The sequence below is a fragment of the Saprolegnia parasitica genome (genome assembly GCF_000151545.1).
Source record: "Saprolegnia parasitica CBS 223.65 unplaced genomic scaffold supercont2.81, whole genome shotgun sequence".
Classification (NCBI taxonomy): Eukaryota; Oomycota; class Saprolegniomycetes; order Saprolegniales; family Saprolegniaceae; genus Saprolegnia; species Saprolegnia parasitica.
The window spans coordinates 167,557-192,283 of NW_012156475.1; the positions used below are offsets into that span (position 1 = coordinate 167,557).

At 59.3% G+C, this 24,727-nt stretch overlaps 10 protein-coding genes across 10 annotated transcripts; 3 read left to right on the top strand and 7 right to left on the bottom strand.

Annotated features, from left to right (window-relative positions):
- Positions 1–244: 244 nt before the first annotated feature.
- SPRG_11358 (hypothetical protein) lies at positions 245–1,041 on the bottom strand. Its single transcript, XM_012351539.1, has 2 exons — positions 576–1,041; positions 245–525 (listed from the first exon to the last, which is right to left on the bottom strand). Exons 1-2 carry the CDS (start codon positions 1,026–1,028, stop codon positions 355–357), a joined length of 624 nt encoding a protein of 207 aa, XP_012206929.1. The 5' UTR covers positions 1,029–1,041; the 3' UTR covers positions 245–354.
- A 763-nt stretch (positions 1,042–1,804) lies between these two features.
- Positions 1,805–3,385, top strand: SPRG_11359 (hypothetical protein). The gene is made up of 2 exons (XM_012351540.1): positions 1,805–1,935; positions 1,983–3,385. Exons 1-2 carry the CDS (start codon positions 1,842–1,844, stop codon positions 3,332–3,334), a joined length of 1,446 nt encoding a protein of 481 aa, XP_012206930.1. The 5' UTR covers positions 1,805–1,841; the 3' UTR covers positions 3,335–3,385.
- A 181-nt stretch (positions 3,386–3,566) lies between these two features.
- SPRG_11360 (hypothetical protein) lies at positions 3,567–5,172 on the bottom strand (the record flags this gene model as incomplete). The annotated part of the gene is made up of 4 exons (XM_012351541.1): positions 5,035–5,172; positions 4,576–4,980; positions 4,036–4,531; positions 3,567–3,979 (listed from the first exon to the last, which is right to left on the bottom strand). Exons 1-4 carry the CDS (start codon positions 5,158–5,160, stop codon positions 3,567–3,569), a joined length of 1,440 nt encoding a protein of 479 aa, XP_012206931.1. The 5' UTR covers positions 5,161–5,172.
- A 1,792-nt stretch (positions 5,173–6,964) lies between these two features.
- Positions 6,965–8,792, bottom strand: SPRG_11361 (hypothetical protein). The gene is made up of 2 exons (XM_012351542.1): positions 8,564–8,792; positions 6,965–8,514 (listed from the first exon to the last, which is right to left on the bottom strand). The coding sequence occupies exons 1-2, from the start codon at positions 8,759–8,761 to the stop codon at positions 7,027–7,029; spliced, it is 1,686 nt and encodes a 561-aa protein (XP_012206932.1). The 5' UTR covers positions 8,762–8,792; the 3' UTR covers positions 6,965–7,026.
- A 1,563-nt stretch (positions 8,793–10,355) lies between these two features.
- Positions 10,356–11,373, top strand: SPRG_11362 (hypothetical protein; the record flags this gene model as incomplete). Its single annotated transcript, XM_012351543.1, has 1 exon — positions 10,356–11,373. The coding sequence occupies one exon, from the start codon at positions 10,356–10,358 to the stop codon at positions 11,334–11,336; it is 981 nt and encodes a 326-aa protein (XP_012206933.1). The 3' UTR covers positions 11,337–11,373.
- Positions 11,374–12,218: 845 nt separating this feature from the next.
- SPRG_11363 (molybdopterin converting factor) lies at positions 12,219–12,765 on the bottom strand. Its single transcript, XM_012351544.1, has 2 exons — positions 12,591–12,765; positions 12,219–12,550 (listed from the first exon to the last, which is right to left on the bottom strand). The coding sequence occupies exons 1-2, from the start codon at positions 12,712–12,714 to the stop codon at positions 12,225–12,227; spliced, it is 450 nt and encodes a 149-aa protein (XP_012206934.1). The 5' UTR covers positions 12,715–12,765; the 3' UTR covers positions 12,219–12,224.
- A 267-nt stretch (positions 12,766–13,032) lies between these two features.
- Positions 13,033–14,459, bottom strand: SPRG_11364 (hypothetical protein; the record flags this gene model as incomplete). Its single annotated transcript, XM_012351545.1, has 3 exons — positions 13,767–14,459; positions 13,613–13,710; positions 13,033–13,542 (listed from the first exon to the last, which is right to left on the bottom strand). The coding sequence occupies exons 1-3, from the start codon at positions 14,419–14,421 to the stop codon at positions 13,033–13,035; spliced, it is 1,263 nt and encodes a 420-aa protein (XP_012206935.1). The 5' UTR covers positions 14,422–14,459.
- A 577-nt stretch (positions 14,460–15,036) lies between these two features.
- On the bottom strand, positions 15,037–17,568 carry SPRG_21016 (hypothetical protein). Its single transcript, XM_012351550.1, has 12 exons — positions 17,359–17,568; positions 17,192–17,311; positions 16,913–17,135; positions 16,697–16,864; positions 16,391–16,640; positions 16,272–16,337; positions 16,077–16,225; positions 15,869–16,032; positions 15,694–15,816; positions 15,566–15,638; positions 15,404–15,521; positions 15,037–15,356 (listed from the first exon to the last, which is right to left on the bottom strand). Exons 1-12 carry the CDS (start codon positions 17,526–17,528, stop codon positions 15,061–15,063), a joined length of 1,920 nt encoding a protein of 639 aa, XP_012206940.1. The 5' UTR covers positions 17,529–17,568; the 3' UTR covers positions 15,037–15,060.
- Positions 17,569–17,898: 330 nt separating this feature from the next.
- On the top strand, positions 17,899–20,299 carry SPRG_11367 (hypothetical protein; the record flags this gene model as incomplete). The annotated part of the gene is made up of 14 exons (XM_012351546.1): positions 17,899–17,955; positions 17,990–18,226; positions 18,272–18,457; positions 18,508–18,601; positions 18,652–18,728; positions 18,788–19,072; positions 19,124–19,312; positions 19,354–19,444; positions 19,495–19,683; positions 19,733–19,798; positions 19,847–19,884; positions 19,935–20,033; positions 20,076–20,186; positions 20,234–20,299. The coding sequence occupies 14 exons, from the start codon at positions 17,899–17,901 to the stop codon at positions 20,297–20,299; spliced, it is 1,785 nt and encodes a 594-aa protein (XP_012206936.1).
- A 119-nt stretch (positions 20,300–20,418) lies between these two features.
- On the bottom strand, positions 20,419–23,701 carry SPRG_11368 (hypothetical protein; the record flags this gene model as incomplete). Its single annotated transcript, XM_012351547.1, has 7 exons — positions 20,419–21,152; positions 21,208–21,467; positions 21,511–22,077; positions 22,130–22,183; positions 22,235–22,309; positions 22,359–22,571; positions 22,613–23,701. 7 exons carry the CDS (start codon positions 23,699–23,701, stop codon positions 20,459–20,461), a joined length of 2,952 nt encoding a protein of 983 aa, XP_012206937.1. The 3' UTR covers positions 20,419–20,458.
- Between the last annotated feature and the right edge of the window lie 1,026 nt (positions 23,702–24,727).

A 24,727-nucleotide genomic window follows, 5' to 3' on the forward strand; every position in this document is an offset into this window, starting at 1 on the left:
CTAGGTCATAAGCACTCGCGTCGCTGGGCTCATGACCTTGCACCTGGTGCGTAGCAGAGGATGCCTAAAGGAAGAGTGAGTTATCTAGTTATCCCAGTCGACTACTAGAATGGTCGGTCATGTATATCCAGGGTATCTTTTCTTGTCAACGGGACAATATCCATTCCGCTTCTACTCTCCAATGGATCGATTGATCAACGCGCTGTTAGGACTTGTTCTTTCAAGCGACCATGAACCAAGCTCTACAATGCTCTACAACTACCCTGATACCATTATGCAACGCAGGCTATATTATGCTGTATAGCACGCTTGAATAAGAAGAATTGCGTCGACGCTAGTGTGGTTCGCGTCAGCTTAGACACTGACGGGCGGTGCCGACGTCTTGGACACTTCGTCGAGCTTGGCGACCTTGGGCGACGAAGGGCCCATGGGCGCGACCGGCAGCATCTTGTCCGGGAGGTCCGCCGCAAGACCTTCCTTGATGACCACGGCGCGGTGCTTGATCAAGACGACCGCAAACACGCTCTACGTTGTCGGCATGAGCGCTCTCTTTTTACACTTCAGAAGATACGTACGTAGAGCACAAACATAAAGAAGGAAAAGACGGCCGACGCCTCGTCCGAGTGCACGGGCCCGCGCGGGTTGGCCTCTTCCGTGCCATTGTTGGCGAGGCGCGCAACGTACGCGGCGCCCGAGCAGAGCACGCTCAGCGAGAGCATGTTGAAGGCCATCATGACGACGACGCCAATGAAGAAGCCGACCGAGAGCGCGGACGGGTACTTGCGCATGACGAGCGTGCCGCCAATCGAGAGCGCGATCACGAGAAACATCATCCAAATGCCAGCGAAGCCGAGGCTCTTGCTGTACTGGATGCCATCTTGGTTGTTGTTGGCGGCGAAGACGATCGCGCCGAGGCAGAACATGACTGCGAAGAAGAGAATGACGAACCAGAGGTACGTGATGACGCCCTTTGGACTCGCGCAGCACGCCTTCGCCTTGGCCTTCAACTGTTCGGCTTGCACGGACATGGCTCAATTGGCAACTGATCGTCGCTAGAGGTATCTTGTGGCCATCCGGATAAAAAGAGCAGCCGGTTGCGCTCCATACAGTGGCTCAGTCAAGGGGCTAATGTTCGCGGGTGAAGCGGCGGGGGTTTCGACGCCCTTTTTCTTCCACGTCTTCCCCTTCGACGACACAGCTCAAGGAGGCGACCTCGCGACCGGCGCCATGTATTTAGAGCCGCAACGTACGCAGACGCGCGGGCTCTTTGGCGGCGTTCAAACCGCGAACCGGACTGTTCTCGGCGCCGGATGTGGCGGTCGCGACGACGGTTGGCCATATTCGAACGTGAGGAAAACCGCCGGTTGAAGCTTCGAATTGGACGATTTGGGCGGCAGTGTTGATGTTCGATCGGAAACAGTGGATTAGATTCTGTTTGCCACCACCCTCATTGGCCGTTGGAGGTTGTTCTTCCTCGGCACACTAGAGTACTGTGTGAGCTGCTCTTATCTCGGTCTCGTTCTCGCCCTTCTTTACTGTGCGAGAAGAACGCACTCGTCAGCGACTTGTTGCAAGGCTACAGCTCAAAAATGCCTCTGCAGTTGAAGTGAGGCACAAATTTGAACGAGGCGAGAGCTAGCGACGCGAACTTGAACATGCTGCTACTGACCAAGCGTACATCTACGAGCAACAAGGACCAAGAAGCCGAGTCAATCGGTGCATCGCAAAGCACCGACGCTTCCATCTTGGAAGTCCTCCCTGTCCCAGAAGCCAGTGCTTCGCCGTCATTGATTGGTTGAAATTCCGAACGGCAATCTGGGAAGATCCACGCAGACGCGAAGATGGGGCACGACGAAGACGACGAGGTGCTGTGTCGCTACTGCTTTGGCGATGAGGCCGACGGGCCGCTCATCTCGCCCTGCAAGTGCTCTGGCGGTATGCCTTCGCAGGCTACGCACTCGAACTCATTGTCATCGTGCTAGGCCAAAAGTTCGTGCACCTCGACTGCCTCCGGCGCTGGCAGCGCATGGTGCTCGTCTCGCAGCCGACGCACCCCGCGTTCTACACGGACGACAAGCGCCATCACATTTGCAACGTCTGCCTTGCGCGCTACACGTGCCCGCCGCCGACACGCGCCGAGCTCATGGCGTCCTTTACAGGGCCCGAGATCGCAGCACTCATCGAGACGCACCGCCTCATTGCGGCGAGTCCTGGCTTTTCCGAGATGCTCGAGGCCGACCGCAACGCCGATAATGACCACCGCGTGCAGCGCCGACCGTCGAGTAGCTACGACTACTGGTTCCACGGCGTGTACCTCATCAACCAGCTCATGTCGGACAGCGGTGAGATGGAGCTTTCGCTGCCCAACGACGCGCTCCTTAACAACTTTCGCCGCCGCTTGACGCCCGACCCAGACGACCCGAGCCGCCTCGAGATGCATTTCCACGGCGCGTTGTACGTAGTGACGTTGCGCGGGTCGCTCGAGGGCGTCGCGCCAGCCGATGTTCCGACTGCGATTGCCGCGCTTACGCCGCCCGCGACGCTCTATCTGCAGCAGAAAGACTCGCTCGCCACGTGCGCCGACGACCACGTGACCGCCGTCTGCATCTCGCGCCCGCTGGCGCACCTCGATGCGGCGCAGGAGGCAGTCGCCTCGGCCATTCGCCGGCTCGGGCTCGCATACCCGACGCTTCGCCGACGCTTGCTGGACGAGACGATTCAAGTGCAACATTTCGCCGGAGGGCCCTGCGACCCACAGCGCATCTCCACCTGCCTCGTCCTCGGCGGCGCGCTGCGTGGGTATACGCTCATCCCGTCGCTGGACGACGCCCTTCTCCACGCCTACCGCCTCTTTGCGGCCGCGCCAGACTGTACGCTATCGCCGGGGCAAGCAGTGCGCGTCCAAGGGCTCGTCGCGCGCCCCGAGATCAACGGCGAACTCGGCATGGCACTTAAGTTTGAGCCAAAAGCCGGTCGGTGGCACGTCCGCCTTGTCAACTCGACGGACGGCATCAAGGTCAAGCCCAGTAACCTCGAGGTCTTCGGGACGCCGAAGCCAACCGTGTATGTCATTTGGGGTGACGCCCAGTGGACGCGCGCGCAGCTCCTTGGCGAAATTGCCCGCGGCAGCTGGGGCCTTTGCCGCGCGATGGTCGACGACATGCTGCGTGCGCCGTCCGAGCGCTGGGACGCACTGCAGCGCGAGGGCCGACTGGCGTTTGCGCCTGTGTCCGAGATGACGGAAGACTATGTGCGCCAGGCCACCGAGGAGATGGTGGCCTTGCGCTCGAACGCTGTCGCCGCAGACGAAGCCACGACGGTCGATGCGGCCTAGTCGGCGGTTCGATACCACGCCCTTTTTACATTTTGGTCCAGTCCTCAAGGGGTTAACTGCTTTTTTGTTCTTTTCTTCTTTTCTTCTTCTCGCGGATTGCTACCAAGGACAATCTGTCGTGTTTGGTGTGGCGACAGCGAGTGCGTTGCAACGTACAGTACCTACGAAGTGACTCTCTAGAATTCCAAGAGACTCTTAGATACTATTGCGTTCTATTGGAGTTGACCACTGGCTAGTGCTCGAGAAAAAGCAGCTCCGAGAGCAAGTGCTGGATCGTGCGCCGCGCTTCGGGCGTCGGCAGCGTCATCCACATGCCCATCGCATCCGAGACGGGCGTGAGGTACGCCGTCGGCGCATACACGAGCTCGGCAAACGCGCGTGCGAGCTTTTCGACCTCGAGGCTGTTGTGGTACATGACCGACGCCCGCTGCTTGGGGCACATGCTCAAGAGCGCGTCGTCGCGGGCAAAGACGAGGTAGTCGTCGGCGGTTGGTGACGCATGCAAGAGGCGAATGTTGGGCGAGAACGTCGGTGCGTTGTCCGGTGGCCGGCTCACGTGGCATTCCGAGCAGATGCGGATCTGCACCGAGGGCGACTGCAACGGCAGCACGAATGGGCGCAGGCGCGAGCAGCCGTTGCAGACGACTTCGCCGCACTATTGCATCGTTCAACACACCACGGAGGATCATAGGGCGTCGTACCATGCGGCAGTGGTGCTTGCGTCGAAACGGAACGAAACTTGCGGCGACAGACGCGGCAGCCGCTGCGCGCGTGGTTGGGCACCCAGTCGCGCGGGTCCAGCATGAGGCTGCTCGCCGATGAGAACGAGTGCGGACGCGGCGACAGCATCGCGCTTGTCCGTGCTTGGCTCAAAGTCCGGGCGTGGGCCGTCGGGTTGTCCGTCTCGGACCCGCGGAGGAGCATCCTCTCGCGCGGCGTCGCACAGTTGCGACGGGGGACCCGCCCCATCGGTGGGACGTTGAGGAGCTCGGCGGCCACGACCCGCGCTAGAAGGAGGAGGAGGTCGGTCTCCATGTCGGTCCAGAGTCGCCGCGGCGATGGGCCCATGAGGCAGACGGTGCCAATCGCAGCGTCGTTGACTATGATGGGCGCGCCCGCGTAGAACTGGACGCCGTGGGCCAGGACAAATGCACCGGTCGTATACTTGGAGGGCGCGGCGGCCAAGTCGACATAGACCTATCTGCTCGTGAGAAGGAAGAAGACGAAGAAGACGAGAGTACGTTGAGATGCTTGGACGTAATCGCCACGTTGCAAAGCGCATCGGCTCGTGGGAGGCACGGGAGGCTGCGCAAGCCGACGGCGGCCTGGAAGACGTGGACATTGGCCTCCATTAAGGTCACGGCGACAATTGGGCTCTGGAATGCGTCGGCCGCAAAGTGGCAGAGCGCGTCGAGGCCTTGCTGGAACGCTTCCGGTCGAAGACTCATGACGTCCAATGCGGTGTGCAGCATCGCGAGGCGCTGGCGCTCCGTCGCGTGCAGCGGCGACGGCACGTCGTAGGCCGGTGAGGATGGCGCGCTGCGGCGGTGCGAGCACTCGTGGCAGCACTTGGCGAAGCGACCCGAAAGTTTGACCGAGTTGGGCGGCTTCTTGCTCAAGCAGTGCTTGCACACCGAGCCTTGGCACTACAAGTCGATGCATGATGATAGATGTACACAAGGCGCAGGAGGATGGGCTACCATGCGGCAGACGTGGCGGCGCCGGAGAATGTGGAAGGCGCGCTGGCAGAGCGCGCAGGCCGTCGCCGTCGGCTCTGCCCAGTCGAGCGACTGCGACGGGCTCTGGAGACGGATGCTGCTTGGCATGCTGCGGCGAGTGATGGATTTCGTAGTGTGAGCAACTGGCGGGTATAAAAGATACATCGGAGCGGTATGTATTCTTGGAGATTTTATACCTTGACTGTCTCATATGACGTCAATGTTATCAAAAGTGTCTCGAATGACGCCATTGACGCGGGCGATATGCGTCGTCGTGGACGGATCGCTCGCCGGAGATCGGAATGCAACAGCGATCTGTGGTCAGCAGCATCCAATCAAGCGCGAGGCAGTGTGGTTGGAGCGTCCGCGCTTCTTGCATGCGTGGTGAAATGTCACGCGGTACGTGTACAAATTGGCAAAATTATTCGTGCAACAGCAAGCACCTCTCGTCACAGTCCTTACCAGCGAAGGTGCTGGCGCGTGAACGTCGCAATAACGTTATGTTATAATAATAGAACCAAAGTTCCATCGCTTCATGAATAATCGTCCAGCGTAGAAGTTGGGTGCTTGCAGCGGCAATGGTTGTCTCCAGTTGTAACATGAGAGGACGTGAGTCTTTCCAAGTGATGGCGACTAATACGAGTGTGCTGTGTCGGCCGAGATGGACAACGTTGTTCAGCTGGCTCCGATATCTTGGATGAGGTAGCAGGCGAATGCAGCTACTGGAAGGATAGCGAGCCAGCACGAGAGAGCTCCAAATGGCGTGTATGTGGGCCCCACTGCTGCGTTGCAGCACGCTCGCGCAACATCGCAAAATGCAACAGGCGGAACTAAACGAGACGTACTTGAGAATAGACAACCTCTCAAAACGAATGCGCGCGTGGTGCAACCGCTCGAAGATCGCTACATAAATATGGGCACGTTGGCGCCATATTAGAGACACCCATCTAAGGAGCTCTCGGAACTTCACTCGTGATAGTTGGCGGCCACATCCCGTGGTATGACTTATATGAATGGGGCCAGCGCGACGTCAGCACCCTGAGCTGGCATTGGCTCAAGGCGACACACGTGCTTTCGACGATGCTGGCGATCGGCCGCAATGGCCAGATGTCTCCCACACCCCAATGCCCACCGAAGGACGTACGCGTCGTCGCCGCGATGGATCAACTAGCCAAAACTGTCTTATAGCTTTACAGGCGCCGTCTCTCCTCGTCCAGCGCTCGCAGCATGCTTTCGCTTGAGAATTGCCATCTCGAGACAGTCGACGCATGAGATTGAATCTCATGCGTCGACTGTCTCGTGAGAGATATCTTACTCGTTCCTGTTCTTTGTCGGGATGTATTAATAATAGCTTGGTAAGCTGTGCTGAGGGCAGCAGTATTGTATGTCTTGCTCGAAATGTCCGACGCCGTGTGAATGGATGTGCCGTCGTCTGTCGGTAAGGAAGCGCTACTATCGGTAGAATTCGCGGTGGTTACCATAGATACTGCGAGAGAGCAACCCTAGGAGTCTCTGCGCTTCTGAAGCCCATGGGGACACGACAACGCCATGTTAGGTCCAGAACGCATATGCTTCACTAGACTCTAGAGCTATTAACGTCTCGCGTTCTGCTCCCTTCTCTTCAACGACATACTTCGTTGATAGATAGATAGATAGATAGATAGATAGATAGATAGATAGATAGATAGATAGATAGATAGATAGATAGATAGATAGATAGATAGATAGGACGTTGCATCACTTATTCCAGTATGCGTGCTATAATAGGAAGAAGCATCCCTTTTGTCGCTTTGGATGCGAGGACCGCATGCTTCATGTGGACTAGGAACCGATTGTTTGCGCCGTGGTCCACAAGCATGTGCACAACTTGTCTATACCAGAGGAGCGGCCGCACTAGAAAACGAGAAAACCTCAAAGCAACAAACCAACACGATCCACTTCAAATACACTACGACGACGACGACGACACAACGATCATCGATACTGGTTGTCCTGCGACGACAGCTGATGCAGCGTGTCGGTCGACTGGGAGAGGAGCTTGGCGAGCATCGACTCGATTTCTGTTCGGGAAATATCCCGCTGGAGCTCGGGCGCTGCCGGCGGCGGTTCGAGCACGAGGGGCTTGTCCGTGTAAACGACTTCGCACATGTCGACGTCAAAGGCCATGTGTCGGTCGAGGAGCGGCACCGCGTCGTCGTCGTCGTCGTCCATTTCATCGACCGTCATGATGCTGTCGGCGATCGGCCGCGCCTTCTTGACGGGTACTGGCGCGGCTTCGTCTTCAACAGGTGCCGGCGTCGCGACGGCTGCAGCGGCTGCTGCTGCCTTCTTCTTGGCGAGGCAGGTGAGGCAGACAGGGACGCGTGCGACCTTCTCCATCTCGGTGGCTGCCGAGCTCATGTGCACGGTCGCCGCGAGCTCGCAGTGCTTGCAGATGACTTCGCCGCACATGCGGCAGTGGTGCTTGCGCAGAAACATGGAGAACTTGCTCTTGCACACAAAGCAATTGTTGCGCTTGGCGTCCGAGACCCACAGACTCCGATGCAGCAAGTCCTTGTCCGTAAAGACGAGGTGCGTCGGCGCGGGCGGCGACGGCACGTCGTCGTGCTCGGGCTCGTGCGACCCGCTGTTGCTGCTGACCGAGTGCGCCTTCGTGCGTGCTTGAGACGATGTTGTCTCGAGCTTCTTCATGACGACGGCCGCGAGCGTCTCGAGAATGCTCGGGTCACACGACGTCCGAGCCGTCTGGTCCATGACGGCCACCGTGCCAAGGACGTGGCCGCTGCTGTGCACGATCGGTGCGCTTGCGTAAAACTGAATGTGTGCGCCGGTCACCATTGGGTTGAACTTGAAGCGGTCGTCGTCGCGGGTGTCGAGAACGACGAGCGGGTCTTCGGACGCGAGCGCATGCGCGCAGAACGACATGCTCCGTGGAATGCTGGTCTGCGCGAGGCCCATGCTGGACTTGAACCAGTGCCGGTGTTCGTCGATGAAGCCGACCGTGACAATGCGGCACTGGAGCACCTTGGCCGCAATCTCGCAAATCGCATCAAAGGTCACATCCTGTCGCAGCAAGTCGAAGCTCTTGAGCACGACGAGCCGATCCGCTTCCAACGGCAGCGTCGGTGGCTTGGGCCACTTGTGCTTCCAGCTATAGTCGAGCGCATACTCCATCGAGCTCGACGGGCGGCGAAGCATGGCGTCCTTCCCGCGCAGCGAGAGCTGAAAGAGGTTGGCCTCGCCGACGTCGTCTTCCGAGTATACAGACATGTTGGAACGCGACGAGTGCCGCCGGTGGAGCTCGGTCGACGACCGCAGCGACGACGACGTGCCGGTGCGGCGAAGCCGGTGCTCGGCTTCCAGGTGGGCGACGCACGAGAGGCAGACCTTGACGTCCAAGACATCCTTTGAGACCTCGGCGACGTGCGCGAGCGTGCAGTTCTTGCAGACGACATAGCCGCACTAGATGCGATTGTGAGATGCAGGACCGATGGTGCAGGTGTCGTAATACCATTTGGCAGTTGTGCTTGCGGCGAAAGGTCGTAAACGCCTTGGTGCACTCGTGGCACGCGTGGCAGCCTTTCGTCGGCTGGTACAGATGCGGCATGAGGAGCTGGTCTTGCCGCAGGATGCGCGATGGCTTGTCGCCTTCGCCGTCGACCATATTCTCGACAAAGATGTGGTTGTAGCTGCTCATTGCCATCGCCATCGTCGTCGTCGTCGTTGACTCGGGCAGCCGAATGCACAAATGATGCTAAAGAAGTTGACAGGGCCCAAATCGAAGTTCGAAGGGAAAGTTGCCAGTCTTGAGTTTGCCGTTGAAGCCGCAAGCCGTGGGATGTTGCGTCGAGAAAACTTCGGTTGCACACACCAGCGTCGTTGAAGCGGCTGCACGCCAAAAGCTGATCGGGCGCCGAGACCGCCTGTCAACACCACGCGTACTACGTCCCACGTCACTAGTATGGTCTCGTCGCCAGTGGAGACGAGAGCCTTGGGTACACTTTTTATCGCTGGCGAGGATCGAATCCTAGCGGCTCGAACGGTGCGACCCCATCCACACGCCATCATCCCATTTGTTTATTGACCAAGCGAGCGAGTAACTCGACACCTCCGATCGTCCGCACTCCACCACGTGGCACGCGTCTACGGCAGACGCCAGAATGCAGCCTCCAATCCCATTCCGCACAACGCACGTGGTCGTAGATGGGCTGTTACGTCACCACCACCTATGAGTTCATGTATAGCTCGACATTTGTCGTCTGGCTTCAATCGCGTCCAGTCTCCTTGTCATCGCTGTGGACACGGCGCAGGTGGATGGCAGCATGAAGAGTAGGCGCGATCGATGTGGCTTCCACCTCTCGGTGCAGCTCTATGTGCGTGTTTATTCTGATATCGACGCCACGAGAGTAGCAGCTGGGCGTCGCGTGCTACCGTATGTTTTCACGCTTGCGTTTCCTTCGACAGCGATCCCACGCGCCCGCCGTGAGACCGACCTTGGTAACCCGGTCGCCTTGGATGTGATTGCTTGTAGAATGGACCATGGTGTTCTGTCTACTACGTCGCCAACGTGCTATATAGGACGGTCTCGAGCGGCGAGTTTTGACGTGGCTTCAAGCAACACGTGCGGTGGCTACTAAAAGAGTAGCTTTTGAGGGCAACTGCCCACGCCCACGACGACGACAACAACGCGTTTACCCAACTAAGAATACAGTGCAGTGTGGTCCTTGCCCATAGGATGTGCTTTCTCTTCAAGTCCTCTCAGTGCCTCTCTCGAGTAGCATGGGACAGCCGGACCCACAAGGACGTTTTCAATGGCCCGTAGAAGCATCGCCAGCCGCTTTGGACACAAAGATCAGCATCGAACGCAGTTCTTTGGTTGCAATCAAATCGTCTGGCCATCTTATTCAGACGCGCGAAAGAGAGAAGAACGAACACCACCCCAGTACCGTAGCTCTGGAGAAAAAGCAGTCAGTCAGTCCAGTTTGATTTGTAAAATCCAGTCGCGCAAACCCATGGTAATACCGAGAAGCTCCCCTCTTATTAGCACGGGTGCAAGTCGCCATCAACCGAGCCCCCTTGAAAGAGAAGAGAATGGCTGCACGAGAGACGACGATATTTTCCTTCTGTCGTCCGACGACAGGACGCTCTATGCACGTCGCGCGGCTGATCTCGAGCCTGCCCACACTGCTCCAACGTCGTGGATTTGCCCAAAAACTGACTGCCAGCACAAGATACCCACATGTTGATATTTGTATGCTGTCCTGTCAGCCAATCATTGGCGTGCCACGACTTTGCCGTTTGTGATGCCGTACAACCGCCCGCCGCCCGAGCAGCGGTCGCGCCAGCCCGACCGGTTCTACTCGCCCACGCAAGCGACAACGTATCACTCGGCAGCGAATGCTTCCATCCAGCGGGATCTGACGAGCCTTGCGCTGTCTTTACTGCCGCGCGACGCGGCCACGGCCTGCCTTTTAGACATTGGCTGCGGGTCGGGGCTCTCAACGGCACACTTGCCGCCGCACGCCGTCGGCATTGACATGAGTCTCTCGATGCTGCAGATCGCGACGCGCGGCGCGGCGTCGTCCTTTGTCTGCGGCGCTGCCATGGACCTGCCGTTTCGAGACGGTATGTTCGACCACGCGATTAGCATCTCGATGCTGCAGTGGCTCTCGGACGAGCAACTGCGGCGCTTCTTCCGCGAGCTTTCCCGCGTTCTCCAGCCGCATGGTACGGCGGTGTTTCAAGTGTACCCGCTCGACGAGGCCCATGCACGTGAGATGGTACAAGCGGCAACGGCAACGCAGAAGCGCGCGACGTTCGTCGCCGACTTCCCGCACCAGAACAGCGCGCTCAAGTGGTTTCTTTGCGTCGAGCCTCGCAACAACTGCGCCGCCGAGTGCGGACGCGAGGAAGAGAAGTGCCCACTCGCCCGGCGCATGCACGGCACGTGTGCCTACCGCTTTCGCAGCGCGCGCCACCTTGACGCTGGCCGTCTCGTCCACGAACACGTACAGTACGCATGGCATGCGTACCGCAAGGTAAATCGGGCTCGCCTGCTTGCTGCGTCCAAGCCGCCGACCCAGCACAACAACGAGCGCCGCATCTTTCCCAACGAGGAGGCCCTTGTCGATGCGCTTGTGGCGGCGCACGGCCCAACGCTGTCGCTTGATGTGCTCAAAAGCGTGAGTGACAAAGTCATTTGCTTGATGCACGCCACGTACACGGCCGCCGAAGCCACCGAAGCCGCGAGGCCTACCCAGGAAGCGCCCGAATCAGTAGAATAGTGTGGAGACAACATGACACCGACGAGGTTGACGCCGACGAGGTTGACGTGCTTTTGTGACACTAGAGTGTCTTCTCAGCATAAGCACTCGTAGTACATGTATGTAGTACTTAGTATCTCGCGACACGAGACAGCAAAGGAAATCAGTAGTAATACAGTTACGCCCCAGCAGGGTTGCAAATGCGGCCATCGGAGTGATGACGTGGCGCAACGAAATGCGACGAACCGGCTGTCGGATACTGGAGTAGCTGGATACGCTCACATGCCCTTTATAACGTCCTATCAACGTGCGCTAGTCCATTTGACGAATCCAGCAGCTGGGATCGTCGCAGCGTCGACCAGACATGGCCGATCTGCATCAGAAGTGGCGACCGACGAAGCAGCGCTCCAAGCAAAAGCTTGAACACGCTTGTACAAGCGTCACGGTCGCCAGCAACCGAAGCGTGGTGTTTAATGATGTCGCGAACGCATCGACGGATCGAAGCTGCTTCTTTACATGAGAACACTGTGCCTTTGCAGAAAGAACCAAGGCAGCTGCAGCTACAACCAAGGTGCCAGGGTGCCGTGCCGTCACGAGCTCCGAACATCCCCCTAGCAGCGTCCTACCTAGTGGTACGTAGTATGGCCGTGGGTTCGATCCTGGGTTGACGGGCCACGTAATGTACTGGCGGTCAAGTGGATAGTCGACTACAACTTTCGACGACTAGACTTCAATAGGACGTCGAGTCGTTGGCCACGCACGATGGCCTCCATCACGCCAAGACCATAGCGCATACAGTCTCTCGTCACACATTGATAGACATGAGAAGAGATATACTAGGTCTTCTCGCATACGACCTACGAAGGAGTACGCGACTAGTACGACCAGCGCTCCTCTTACCAAGCGATCCTACTCGATGGGCGTCATGGTCCGCCACTCGGGGTTTTCCTTCCACATGCGCGCGTCGCCAGCGTACTTTTCCAGCTTCCAGATCGGCACGCGGGCCTTGAGCGTGTCGATCGCGTACGCGACGGCTTCGAGCGCCTCCCGGCGGTGCGGCGACGACACGGCGATGATCACGCTCGCCTCGCCTACCGCCACGACGCCCAAGCGGTGCGCCATCGCGACGCCCACGACGCCAGGCCACTGCCGCCGGATCGACGCGCAAATCGCCAAGAGCTCCTTCTCGGCCATCGGCACATACCCTTCGTACTCGAGGTACTCGACGACCTTGCCTAAAGCATCATCGACCATAGTCCGACGACGACAATATACCGTTGAACGAGTCGCGGGTCGTGCCAATGAAGGTCGAGATCGCGCCTGCGCTCGCGTGCTCGACGCGCCGGACAGCGTCGTCGGCGCTCAGCGGCGCCATGGTCACGACCACGTAGTCGGTCATCGCCCGTCAATTCGGATTGGCTCCTTGACTCTCAACGCCACGGCTTTTGAGCTCAAACGTCAATGTGGCCTAATTGACACCGCCCGAAAGTCCTGAAATCCTGAAACAAGTCGAGATATGCCTATATAGGATCGTAGCATCCTTAATGACATCTTCGACCCCGTCTGCCTTCAGCCGCACCTCATTCTTGATGCACAGGTTGTCATAACTACAACCGACGAGCTTCCTCGACCCACTATTTGTAAGAGTGAATTGGCAAACACGTATCCTTCAGCTCCCGTGACAAGTACTCCACAAAAGATTAATACAGGTTGGTTCCTAAACCGCTGCGGCGGGGCCATGCAAGATGGCCCGTGGCTGCTCGTCGGGGGAGCCATGGGACCCGTACCGCGCGACGCCGTCCGACTCGATGCTGTCTTCGTCCGGCATGGCCACGAGCGTCTGGTCTTCGCCGGACGAGATCGCATGTCCCGCCGTCGCACTGTCATTATTGTCATGACACGCGGACGGGCAAAAGCACCAGATACAGAGCCCGACGGGGAGGAGCGGTAAACACGCGGCGAGAACGAAGGGTGACATGAGCGCATACCCCGAGACGCAGAAGCAGCTCGCGAACGCCGACCGCGCAAACGCCTGGCCGCGGAGACAGCACGGAATGCAGCAGCAGCCGAGAATGCTAAAGGCCAGCGTGAGCGCGAGCGCTGGTGGACCAAAGACGAGGCAGAGAAGGATGCGCCACGAGAATGCGACCATTTTGGAGAGCGTGCTCGGGCCTTCGACCGCGGTCTCGGACATTTGGGCGCCGGCGCAGCCACGTAAATTCCACCACTACGCGTCGCATGAATATCAATGTATCAAGTATCAACTGGCCGGAACCAGACAATGGAAGCATGAGTACCTGAAAGTGCTCGGGGAAGACGCCGTCGTCGACCTTTTCGCCGCAAAGCCAGCAAAAGTGAACGCCGCATGTGACGCACTTCATCTGGTTGCAGCCGCCTACCCGAGAATTATCATCCTCTTTCTGAAAAACCATGGAAATGCGACCAATATACCGTTTTTTTCGACGGGGCTCTTGCAGCCCGGGCACGGCTTAGAGATCTGGCTGATCTTGGCTTGGTTCACCTTGTCTTCGGCGCGCATCTTGGCCTCGTACTCGAGGCACGTCGAGTGCGGGTGCGCGTTCGAGTGCGTATAGCAAAACGCCTCGCCACACTGCGTGCAGTCCATGTGCGGGTCGTCCGGTCCGTTGCCGACCTGCAGCACATGGCAGTGCGGGCACTCACGCGCACCCGCGTGGGCCTTGATGAAGTTGAATTTCTCGTATTTCTCAAACACGTCGGTGGACACGAGCGCCTGGATGTCGCTCGGCGGAATGAGCGCCTCGCACGGCCGGCCGTCGCCGTCGGCGAAGAAGCACTTGGGCGCGACAAGCCCGTCCGAGATCTTGCTGGCGAGGTACCCATGGATGCAGTCGGCGCAGAAGCGATGCCCGCACACCGAGAGCGCGACCGTCGAGGCCACGTCGACGTACTCGAGGCAGATCTGGCAGTAGCTCGTCTCTGCCATTCCGAGCCCGAGCATCGTGCTCATCGACCGCAGAAAACTCAGCGAGTTGCGCTCGTCGCCTAGAGCGCGACCGCTCATACTCATGTTGATCGAGTTGTTGTTGGCGTTGTTGCCGAGGATGAGCGAGCTCGACGCCGACATGGACGACGACACGCGCTGCAGTAGGCGCGACGACGACCGCTGCCGACGCCGACCGCCCGGGCAGCGACGACAGCCGGACAAAGGCGCTTGTAGCCGCCTCGCTCTCGCGTGTGCGGCTCGAGCGCGCATGGCGATCCTGCGCGGCCGCCATCGACCGAAGCTGTGCCAAGATATCCTGGTGCGCCGCCGTCGCATACAAGTACGGGTACCGCGCCGCATGGGCCTCGACCGTCGCGAGCGCCACCGGCAGCTCTTCATGCGTCAGCGACGCGACGTCCATGGCGCAAAGTGCTTCGAGCACGTCCTCGGGCGTCCTGGCGCATGCCAAGTCCTGCTCCATCCTCGCTTGCCCTTGTGTTCGGATTGTGGATTTGTCCCAAGGTTGCCGCGTATCCGGATGATATCGGACGGCTAATCGCACCCAACACAAAAGGCTCTCCGGTTGGAGCGACGCTGGTTTGCGCTCGTTGCGACGTCCGCACGCAGGGCACACGCCATCTCGTTGCACGTCCACCGGCATATACACCATAACGCAGCTGTTCCACCGCCATGCTGCATGCCCTAGCTTGGTGATATGTGTAAAATGGCGTGGATGTAGACACAGCACATCGCATCCAACAAAGAGTGACACTGAGGTTGTTAGCGCCAGTGCTCGGGAAACGTTGCGTTCGTATCAAACGGGTCGTGGACCACGTCTTGCTTCTTGTCGTCCACGTGGAGATTGAGGAGGTCCACCGAGTGCACTGGCTGGTAAAAACGACCGACATTATGGTGGAGATCACCAAACGCCGGCAGCGCATACCGCTGCTTGAGTTCGAGGCGCGGAAACGTCACTTTAGAGAGCCACTGCTGCGTCGAGTTGCTCGTGCGGATTGTGTAGAGTCGTTCCGGGCCGCTCATAAAGTCCAAGAGCTGCGTGGCGCCGTGCACAATGCCTAGTTCCGCTCGCTCGGCACAATTCGAGGGCTAGGGTTGCACATACCGCGAAAGCTATGGCGCTTGAGAATGCGGCAGTGGTTGCGCTGGCACTCTTTGAAGCGAAGGTACTCGGTCACAATCTCGCAGCCATCCAGCATGAGGTACACGAGGATTTGCAGCGCCTACGAAATGGAAGGTGGAGACATGATTGATGTGCCATCCCTACCGTCGCGACCGTGCTGTCGTTGCCGTCGCCAAGCCGCTCCCACAGCATGTCGATGACGATGCCGCAGTGGTCCCTAGACGAAGAAATATGCTACCCCAACGAGTCGAGTTGGTGGAGGATATATCTACATGTGGTACGTCGCGTCCAGAAGCGGTCGGACGTCCGCAAGCGACACGTGAAAGCGGTCCGACTGTGTCCACATCCCCGCGACGAGCTGCGTCACTTGCGGGTACTCTTGCGACTGCGTGCTTCTACACATGAAGAATCACTTCTCCGCCGACGATCAACCATACGAAAGCCTACCGGCGCTGGAGGTTGCGGCGAAGCTGGGCGTAGTGAAAGTCTTTGGCCTGAATGCAGACGTACAACGGGCCGTGGTAGATATCCCGCGCATGGAGACGGGCGAGGCGGTCGTTGCAGTAGGTTTGCAGCATCGGCGTTGCCGCAATCGCCGTCACAAAGCGGTGCTAGGCCAAGTCGTTGACGGTGCATATAGTGAGAGAGGGCGTACGAGAAGCGGCGGGTCGACGCCGCGCCGCGCCGCGAGGTACGCCGGCAGGTCGACGTAGGCGCCGCCTTGCTTGGCCGACGACCGAAGAAACGACGACGCGTCGGCAAAGAGGTGGTACAAGAGGGCGTTCACACACGTCTCGAGCGTCTCTAACGAGAATACGGTATATCCTGTGGGTGTAAAGTGGCGACCTACCTGGCTCGGCTTCAAAGGCGTGGAGAAGGTCCCGGCGAAAGGCCGCGAGCGCGCTCGTCGAGTCACCTACAAACACACACCATTTTGTATCAATGTATCAATCGGAACCCGAAACGCACGATAGATGGGCGTGCCGAGGCGTGCGAAGGGCACGGCGCCGACCGTCGGTGAGATGGGGAATTCATCGCAGAGTGTCGGGAAGGCGCCGAGAAGGTCGCGAAATTCGACGTTGCCCGCGTCCAAATGAAAGATGACAACGTTCGAGAGCTTCGTAGCTTTGTACACGGACGTCGTCATACCCAGCAAGTACGGGATCGGTGCGCTTGCATAATGCAGCAATGCCATCGGCAAGACAGGAATCAGCATGTGCTACACGATTTTACAGTTGGTTCCTTTCGATGCGATCCTCGAGCATCCCGAAGTACCTTCCAGACGAGCGGTGAGAGGAGGCGAAGCAGGAGCTGGCAGAGACCCGTGAGGAGGTCGTGCTCGTCGTGGACGACCACCACGCGCTGTTCGAGAAGAAGGGCGCTCAGCAGCACGAGCAGCGCGCTCGGCGTCTGCAGCTTGGTCGTGAACGATCGGTAGTTGAGCTACGCACCGCCTTAGCACGTCGCGTCCACGCATGACGAAGAACGTACGATATGCGGCTCGAGCGCGCGGGCGCCAAAGGCGCCGGGCGGGTGCAGCGGAAACGTATACGTCTTGAGATCGCCGACAAAGCTGTCGGCGAAGACGAGCGGCCCGTCGTGGTGTGCGCCGCGTATGGCGTTGAGGAGCGTCATGGTCGAGCGCTTGGTCGGGTCGTGGAGGAGCCGCGCGTGCACGAGCCGTAAGATCCACGCGAGCCATACATAGAGCGGCCTGACGCACGGTACGACGGCGAGGTTGCGATCGTATGGCGACGAGCGAGTACGTACTTGGGGGCGAGGATACATGCGACGAGCGCCGGCGTCTCGGGCTTGAGCGCGACTTGCTTGACGAGGCCGTAGAGCTGGCGCGACCGGCCATCCGAGATCGTAAAGGTAAACTCGGCGCCGCTACAGATCTCGTCGTTGTCAGCGTTCAAGACGGCGGCGGGACGCACCGCCGCTGGCCCTTGGTCGCGCCGGGCACGCAGATGGGCGGGAGGCCATACGGTAAGCTAAAGTTGTTGTTGCCGCTACCGCACGCCGGGTCCGTGAGGTAGCGCCACACGACCCGCGGGCCGTCGTCGTGGCGCTCGAGCAAGAGGACGTCGTCGAAGGCGCTGGTCATATTGGCTCTGATGACGAAGAAGCGGATGCTCTCCTTCCGCTGCTGGACTGAAACGTATCATAACGCCAGTCTTTGCCTGAAATTACGGCCGCCATAAAAATCGACTAACTAACGCGCGGCTCAGTTTTGCGGCCATGTACCGTAGGCATTACGCATGCCTACAGCAGCGTCGAGTCCGCCTCTCGTTCGCGTAAGCCGTGCATCCGAAAGCTGATCTCAAGCTTGTCGTTGTGTTAGTTGTTTAGTTGTTTAGTTGTTTAGTCGTTCAGTCGTTCTCGAATCGATTAGTCGATCGATGGGTCGTTAGTCGATGTCGAGGCGTTTAGTCGACACCCGCGGTTTCGATGGCGCCCGTTTCAAATTTCAAAACATGTTCAAGCGCAAAACCGCGCCACGGCGCAAACCCTTGCCAAGGCCGTCGCTGCGCGTACTTTTTCGATGCAACATCGACTAACTAACAGATGCATAGCGTCGTCGAGTGGTCCACTGCCGTCGCTGCGGCCGCCGACTGCCGCGTTCTACTGGCGCTCATCGAGCACTTGACGCTCTTCAAGGCACATAAAGAAAAACTGTTTGCGCACGAAGGCAAGGCCTCGGAGCGCAAGTTGCTGCTTCGCGCGTTCGAAGACCAGCTGGCACCCTCCAACAAACTGCTCAAGAAGCTCTCGTCGAGGTCCATCTCGTGCATCGTGCGCCAGGTTGGAGACCATCTCCATCAGTCGGCGTGAGGTGCAGTCGTGTAGAAACTCGAGATGGAGCACGCACCGCTCTTGCCGTACGAGGCGTACCCCTCGATGGTTCGAGCGCTGTTTGTGCCTGACGCCTCGACCTCCAACGCCACGTTCTTGAAAAGCGTGCAAGCCGAGCTCGATCGCATGCCGTTGGAGCACACGCAGGTCCTCCAGGCCCTCCTCGATCTCTTGCACAAGGTGACCTTTCATCGCTCCGTCTATCGAGAGATGCGATAGCACCGAGGTAGGTGTCCACGCAGCTTCTCTTGGCCGAAGAGCCTCTGCTCACGCACCTTGGCGTGCACCTGGCGCGTCCGAGCGAAAATCCAAGCGACTTGAGCCGTACGTTGTCGCTTTATGACGACGACGGCGCGTCACTCACTCACGCGCAGCGTCCGTTGAAGACCGCAAGCTCATGGCGAGGAAGCTCCTCGCGTACTACAAAACGCTGTCGTTTCCGCGTGCCGCGGTGCGATGACGTGGCGCGACCACAGGACGACAAGTGACGGTTTCATTTTGATTATGTAGCAAGGATTGATGACACCCGACGAGACGATTGCTATCGCGCCTCGACCGAGTGCCACGATGAGCTCCTTCCGCCGACGGTCGAGCTCGGGCCGGCTTGCGTGGTCGCCCCTCTCACTTCGTCACGTGTCGCAACTGCTGTCGCACATTGTGCATGCGCCTGACTCGAAGCGCGACCTCTTCCTCAGCCTCTCGGACGGAGCACGCACCGCGTCGCTCTTGTCCGAGACTGAAGTGGCACGGTATGCCATGTACGCGCCGCACGAAGTTGCCGCCGCCGTCAAGCACGTGCGATGCCTGCCTCCCCCACAGAGCCCGCGACAATTTAAGTCGCCGTAGGTTGTCCAACCGCTCGAGGCACTCGTGCCATTGGAGGCGTTCCAGCTACGTGCCAAGGACGAGACGGCCACCAACAAGGACGGCGACGAGGATGACGAGCGCGCCGTCACGGCCTTTATCGCTGCGCTGCGTGGCCTCCCGAGCAGTCCCCGCCATATTGTCCGCCTCCTCCTTCTCGCCTTTACGCAGGTACTTTGCTAATATCCTCAACCTCGGCTAAGGAGCGGTAGGCCCAAGGGGACGGAGCATCCATCGACCTCCTGAGCGCCGCGATGGCCCATGCTATCTTTTACGAGCTCAAACATACCGTCGCCGTCACAGGTACAACCCCCGCGAAGCATAACTCTGCGCTTTTACACACTGAGGCGTAGGTCACGACCACCAGCAACTGGAGAGGGCTGCAATCGGTGTGCTCAAGCACTCGGCGCGCATCGTCCAAGCGACTCGTCCGCGCTTCACCTTGTACACGGCCGTCGTTGTACTGCTGGCCGTGCAGCAGATGCAGCGCCGCAAGGCGCCAAAGTCGTTGCCGGACGAGATTTCGACGGCCTTTGACAGCGGTCGCGGCATCACATGATGGACGCTAAGGACTCATCGGATGTGACGTAGATCCTGCGTTCAATGCGCTGCTCTGCAGCCGCGCACCTGTGCTGCGCAAGCTCTTTCACGCGTTTTGTACATGTTATAAAGCATCGGACTTGACCATTTGATACATTGATACAGGCAGCGACGCGGCACCTCGCCGTCTGGACAACACCAAGGTAGCTCCGCAGGTTGCATTCGAATGGACGAGTGACTCGTCGTTGTTTAGCTCGTGGGACTTATGGAAGCCATGCACCTTGTGCCGGCGTTTCTCTCGGCGTCGTCCTTGCTCGCGCTGCGCGAGGCGATTCAGCGCGACCGATCGCCGGCAAGGAACTTCTTAACAGCCCAACCCTTCAATGTTATGTAGGTGGACCAGGGGCTCGGTTTTGAAGGCTTCCTCGAGCTCACACTCACGCTCGGAATCGAGCTCTTGTCCCGACCCGAGCTCGACGCATTGTACCCGTCGGCACTCGACAAGGTGTTTCGATCGCACATCCTTCTGTAGACTCAATACTACGCGAGTAGATGCTCGTGGTGCTGGACGTATGGGGCTTTGGTGACGATGCGGTCGTCACGACCCTCTGCGCGTGAGCGTAAACGACAACCGACGACACGCATCCAACGTATCAAGCCCAACGGATCCTTGCCCTAACCGCGACAACGATGACTATGTTGCTTTTCTTGTCGACGTCGACACAATATACATACGTATCGATATAGATATATTCCGGCGAGCGTATTCCGGGGATGTTAATCGCGCGAGCTAAAGTACCGCACCGAGCCATGGGACACTTGGACGAGGTTTTCTTCCTCGAGCGTTCGCAGCGCGGTCTGGAACTCCGTGTGCTTGGTCTCGGACCCGCGCAGGCTGTCGAGCTGCTTCTTGAGCTCGCCCGTGTTCATCGAGCCGCCGCCATGCTCGGTCAAAAGTCGCTTCACATCGTCGACGAGCGCGCTCAGCGCCTCGCGATCTACGGTCGCGTACCCCGTCGTGATCATGTCCATGTCGATCGTGCCCGTGCGCGGGTCCATCGCGGCCTTTTGCGTCGCGACGTTCATGAGGCGCAGCGCTTCGGTCACGTCCCGCGACGTGACGGTATCCGCGAGCCGCATCTTGGCCAGCGCTTCCGCAATGCGGATGAGCGATTCGAGCTGGCGCGGCGTCGCCGTAATGTTCTTGCGGTTGCTGCCCATGCGCCGGAGCTCGAGGTAGGCCGCGACGAGGTCTTTGGCCGCGGCTTCGCTCAGCTGCGGCTGGACATGGTCCTTGGCGTACGCAATGTAGTCGGAGAGGACCGACATGGAAATGACCTCGGACGCCTTCATGTGGCCGCGCGCATTGTGGATCGAGTACGAGTCGTAGTAGAGCGACACGATGTGGCGTGCGAGCTGCCGGTCGGCCTCGGCATTCGGCCGATCCAGAATCAAATAAATCAAGTCGAATCTAGCCACACAGAGTATCAGAAATACTGTCTGTATCATCCAGAGCCAAGGGATACCGAGAGAGCAAGGTCGGGAGAATGTTGATGTTTTCAATCACGCTCTTGTTGGGGTTGTAGCGCGACTCGATCGGATTGGCCGACGCCAAGATCGACGACCGCGCGTTCAGCGAGCAAATGATGCCAGCCTTGGCGATCGAGACCGTCTGCTGCTCCATGACCTCGTGCAGGACGCTGCGCGCGTTGTCCGACATCTTGTCAAACTCGTCAATGCAGCAAATCCCTTCGTCCGACAAGACGAGCGCACCGGACTCGAGCACCTACTTCAAAATCAGACGTCCGCGCCGGCTTCGATCCGCGTACCAGATCCCCGGTCTCCATGTCTCGAATCACCGACGCGGTCAAACCCACGGCCGAGCTGCCTTTGCCGCTCGTGTAGATGCCCCGGGGCGCGAGCTTGTGCACATACGACAATAGCTGGGACTTGGACGTGCCTGGGTCACCGCAGAGGAGCACGTTGAGGTCCGACCGCGTGTGCTTCTTGCCAATCACCGCGGCAGCCTTGCGCGTCCCACCGAAGAGCTGGCAGAGCACGCCCTTCTTGACGTCGTCCAGCTCCCAGATTGACGGCGCGAGCGAGTGCGCGAGATTCTCGTAGACGAGCGGGTCGGACGCGATCCGGTGGTACTCGTCAATCTTGGCTTGCTGGACAGCGTCGACCGCGTTGCCATCGTCGAGGCCGCCCAACGCGCCCATGAGCTCGTCCGTCCGGCGGAAATGGACCACGTCAATGTACGTCTTGAAGACCGACTTGACGACGCGCTGCTTGATGGTCGCGCGCATCGGCACCGCGCGGTAGATACCAGTGACTTCAATCTTGTCACCAGGTCGGACGTCGTCGACCAGGTCGTCGAAGGCAAACAACATCACCTACGAACGCATCCGCGTTTCAGACGCGCAGGCCTGCGATGTATTGTACTACCGTGTACGGGGTCTCGCCTTCGGGGATTGCATCGGGGGTCTCTTGCATTTTCACCTACGGAGCAGGATGGAACCTATTGTCTTTAGTGGACGATGGAAAATGTACCAGCTGCTTGTCGGTGAACGCGCACCGGTTGTGCATGATCTCCATGGACCCGCGCGTATGGCAGTGGTCGCACATCTACGCATGACAATACATTGACCATGGTGCCGAGTTAAAGGCGGCGTACCGTCGGCTCGTCGATGCGACCGCGGTCGAGCTCGACTTCGACGGTCGAGTGGCACATGGTGCAGCGGAAGAAGGCCATTTTGAGGTCCGGAATCACCGACGAGCAGCGCGTGACCATGCCCTTGAGGCTCACGAGCTGGTCAATGTCAGCTGGATTGAGATTCCGCATCGCTTGCTTGTCTTTGAGGTTAAACGGCCGTACTTGAATGCGAATCTAAATCTAAATCTCAAAAAAGTCTTCAAAAGGGCACGTACGAGGTCGACGTCGTCGGGGAAGAGGATCTTGAACTCGTCGACAATGACCATGTCCAAAATGCGGATCAGCACTTGCGGGAAATGCACGAGCTGCATGTACAGCTTGCGCGTCGCAGCGCTGCACTCGAGGAGGTGGTTGCCGTCGAGGTTGAAGACCCCTTGCTGCGTGAGCTGGATCTGGTGGAGGACCTTCATGTAGTAGCTCTCGCCGCCGAGGTCGGCGTGCCCAGGCGGGTTGAACTCGTGCAAGAACGCCCGGAAGACGCCCATGGACTCGGCCACGCTGACGTTCGTACCCCACACGACGGCGTTCGAGTACGACTGCTCGGCGAGCGGCACCGCGGCCGCAGGACCGGCGTGCTGGACGCTGGCGCTGGCCGAGCTCGGCGACAACGGCGCCTGGGGCAGCCCATGCCGGTTGGACGGGTCAACCGAGATGGGCGACGAGGGCGGGCTGTCGCCTGGACCGCCGGGCGACGATGGTGCGCCGGCGGCACGCACCGATCCCGGCAACTCCTGAATGCGAAATTCCGACCGTCCAAGGTCGCCGCGTGGCAAGTGACGCGCCGAGAGGCTCGTGCTAATGTCGCCGTCGGCGTACCGCCCGAGGTATCGTGGCATCGGCGTCGCATCGACGGACGCACTAAAGTCGCCAGAGTGGTACTGGTGGCGGAACTCGGCGGTCGCCGAAACCGAGACCGACGGCTGCGAGAACGACGACGGCGACGGCGGAGTCATCGGCGGTTGCCGCGCCGGCGGATAGCGCCCGATGTCGTCTTGCTGCGAGTCGACGAGCGGCGACATGGGGCTCGAGGGCGGTGTATCCACCACCCGGACGTGCGGGCGCACGGGACTCGACGGCGGCGTATCCACCGCGCCTATGGCAGGTCGTTGCGCGGCCACAGGGCTCGATGGCGGCGTGTCGACGACGCTCCGCGTGGGTCTCGCCACCGGGCTTGACGGCGGGGTCGCGCCCATGGGAGGTCGTTGCGCGGCCACGGGGCTCGACGGCGGCGTCGCGACTCCGTCGTAGGCGGCAGGCGCAGCCACGGGGCTCGACGGCGGCGTGTCCGGGGGCGTGTTGGCCATGTTTTTGCCGTTTGTGGAACTCCCAAAGCCGCCGGATACGAGCTCCCGCCAATTTCTGTGGCGGCGGCGATTATCCGGAGGATCGCGCGGCTAGGATCTGCCTTCAACCCCATCCTTCGAGCCGACGGTCTTAGTACCAACTACGATATCGCGCTCGACGACGAGCCTGCGACCCATGGACTCTGCATTGTCCTTGCTTAGGATTGCATTGGCTTTGAGTATGTCGCTAGCGACTCTGACTACAGTGGGGGCGCGTGGGGTGCTTCTTTCGCTGCGCCTTGCTGAACGACGGGCTCCGGCAGTAGATTGACGATATATGCTTGCAGGACTTCTGCATATTTGGCTAACTTTCAGCATTCTCATGGCATGCCGAGTCCCAAGCTTGCGTACCGGTGGATTGCCGGTATCTGTTTGGTAAATTCACTGACGCATTTTAGCCAATCAAACGCGAGGCTTCTTGATGTCTTTGAGACAGGCGCCTGGGGATCGATACAAATATCAAGTTCAAAGTTGGTCGCCGACCCGCTGACCTTATAAATTCCACCGCAACCGACGCGTCATCGCATCGGCACAGCGGTCCCTTCATTCTCGCGCTAAAATTTAGGGACAGACTAAATCTTTTCCCGCCAACTCACCCTCCGACGTCGCTTCGCCCTGGTCCCTGTAGCGACCCATAACGACGCGCCAATCCACTCCGCCATCTGATTGGCCGAGCCGTACCCAATCAGCTGCCCATCGCATTTCACAAACTGCGTCACAGTGCCCATGCGGCCAAGTCAGCCTCTCCTCGCGATCGACCCGCAAACCAAGACCATCGACACCAGCACCGGCCTCTTGCTGCTTCGAGACCTTTTCTGCTGGCCCTTCCAATGGCTCACCTACGCCACGCTTCTCTACGCTTCCGCCCACGTTCTCTTGACGCTCATCGCGTATCTCGCCGTCGTCCCCGTCGTCCTTCTCGCACTCTGTCTTGTGCCGTACGCTGTGCTGCGCAGCCTCGCATGCGTGGCCATCCAGCGCTCGGGC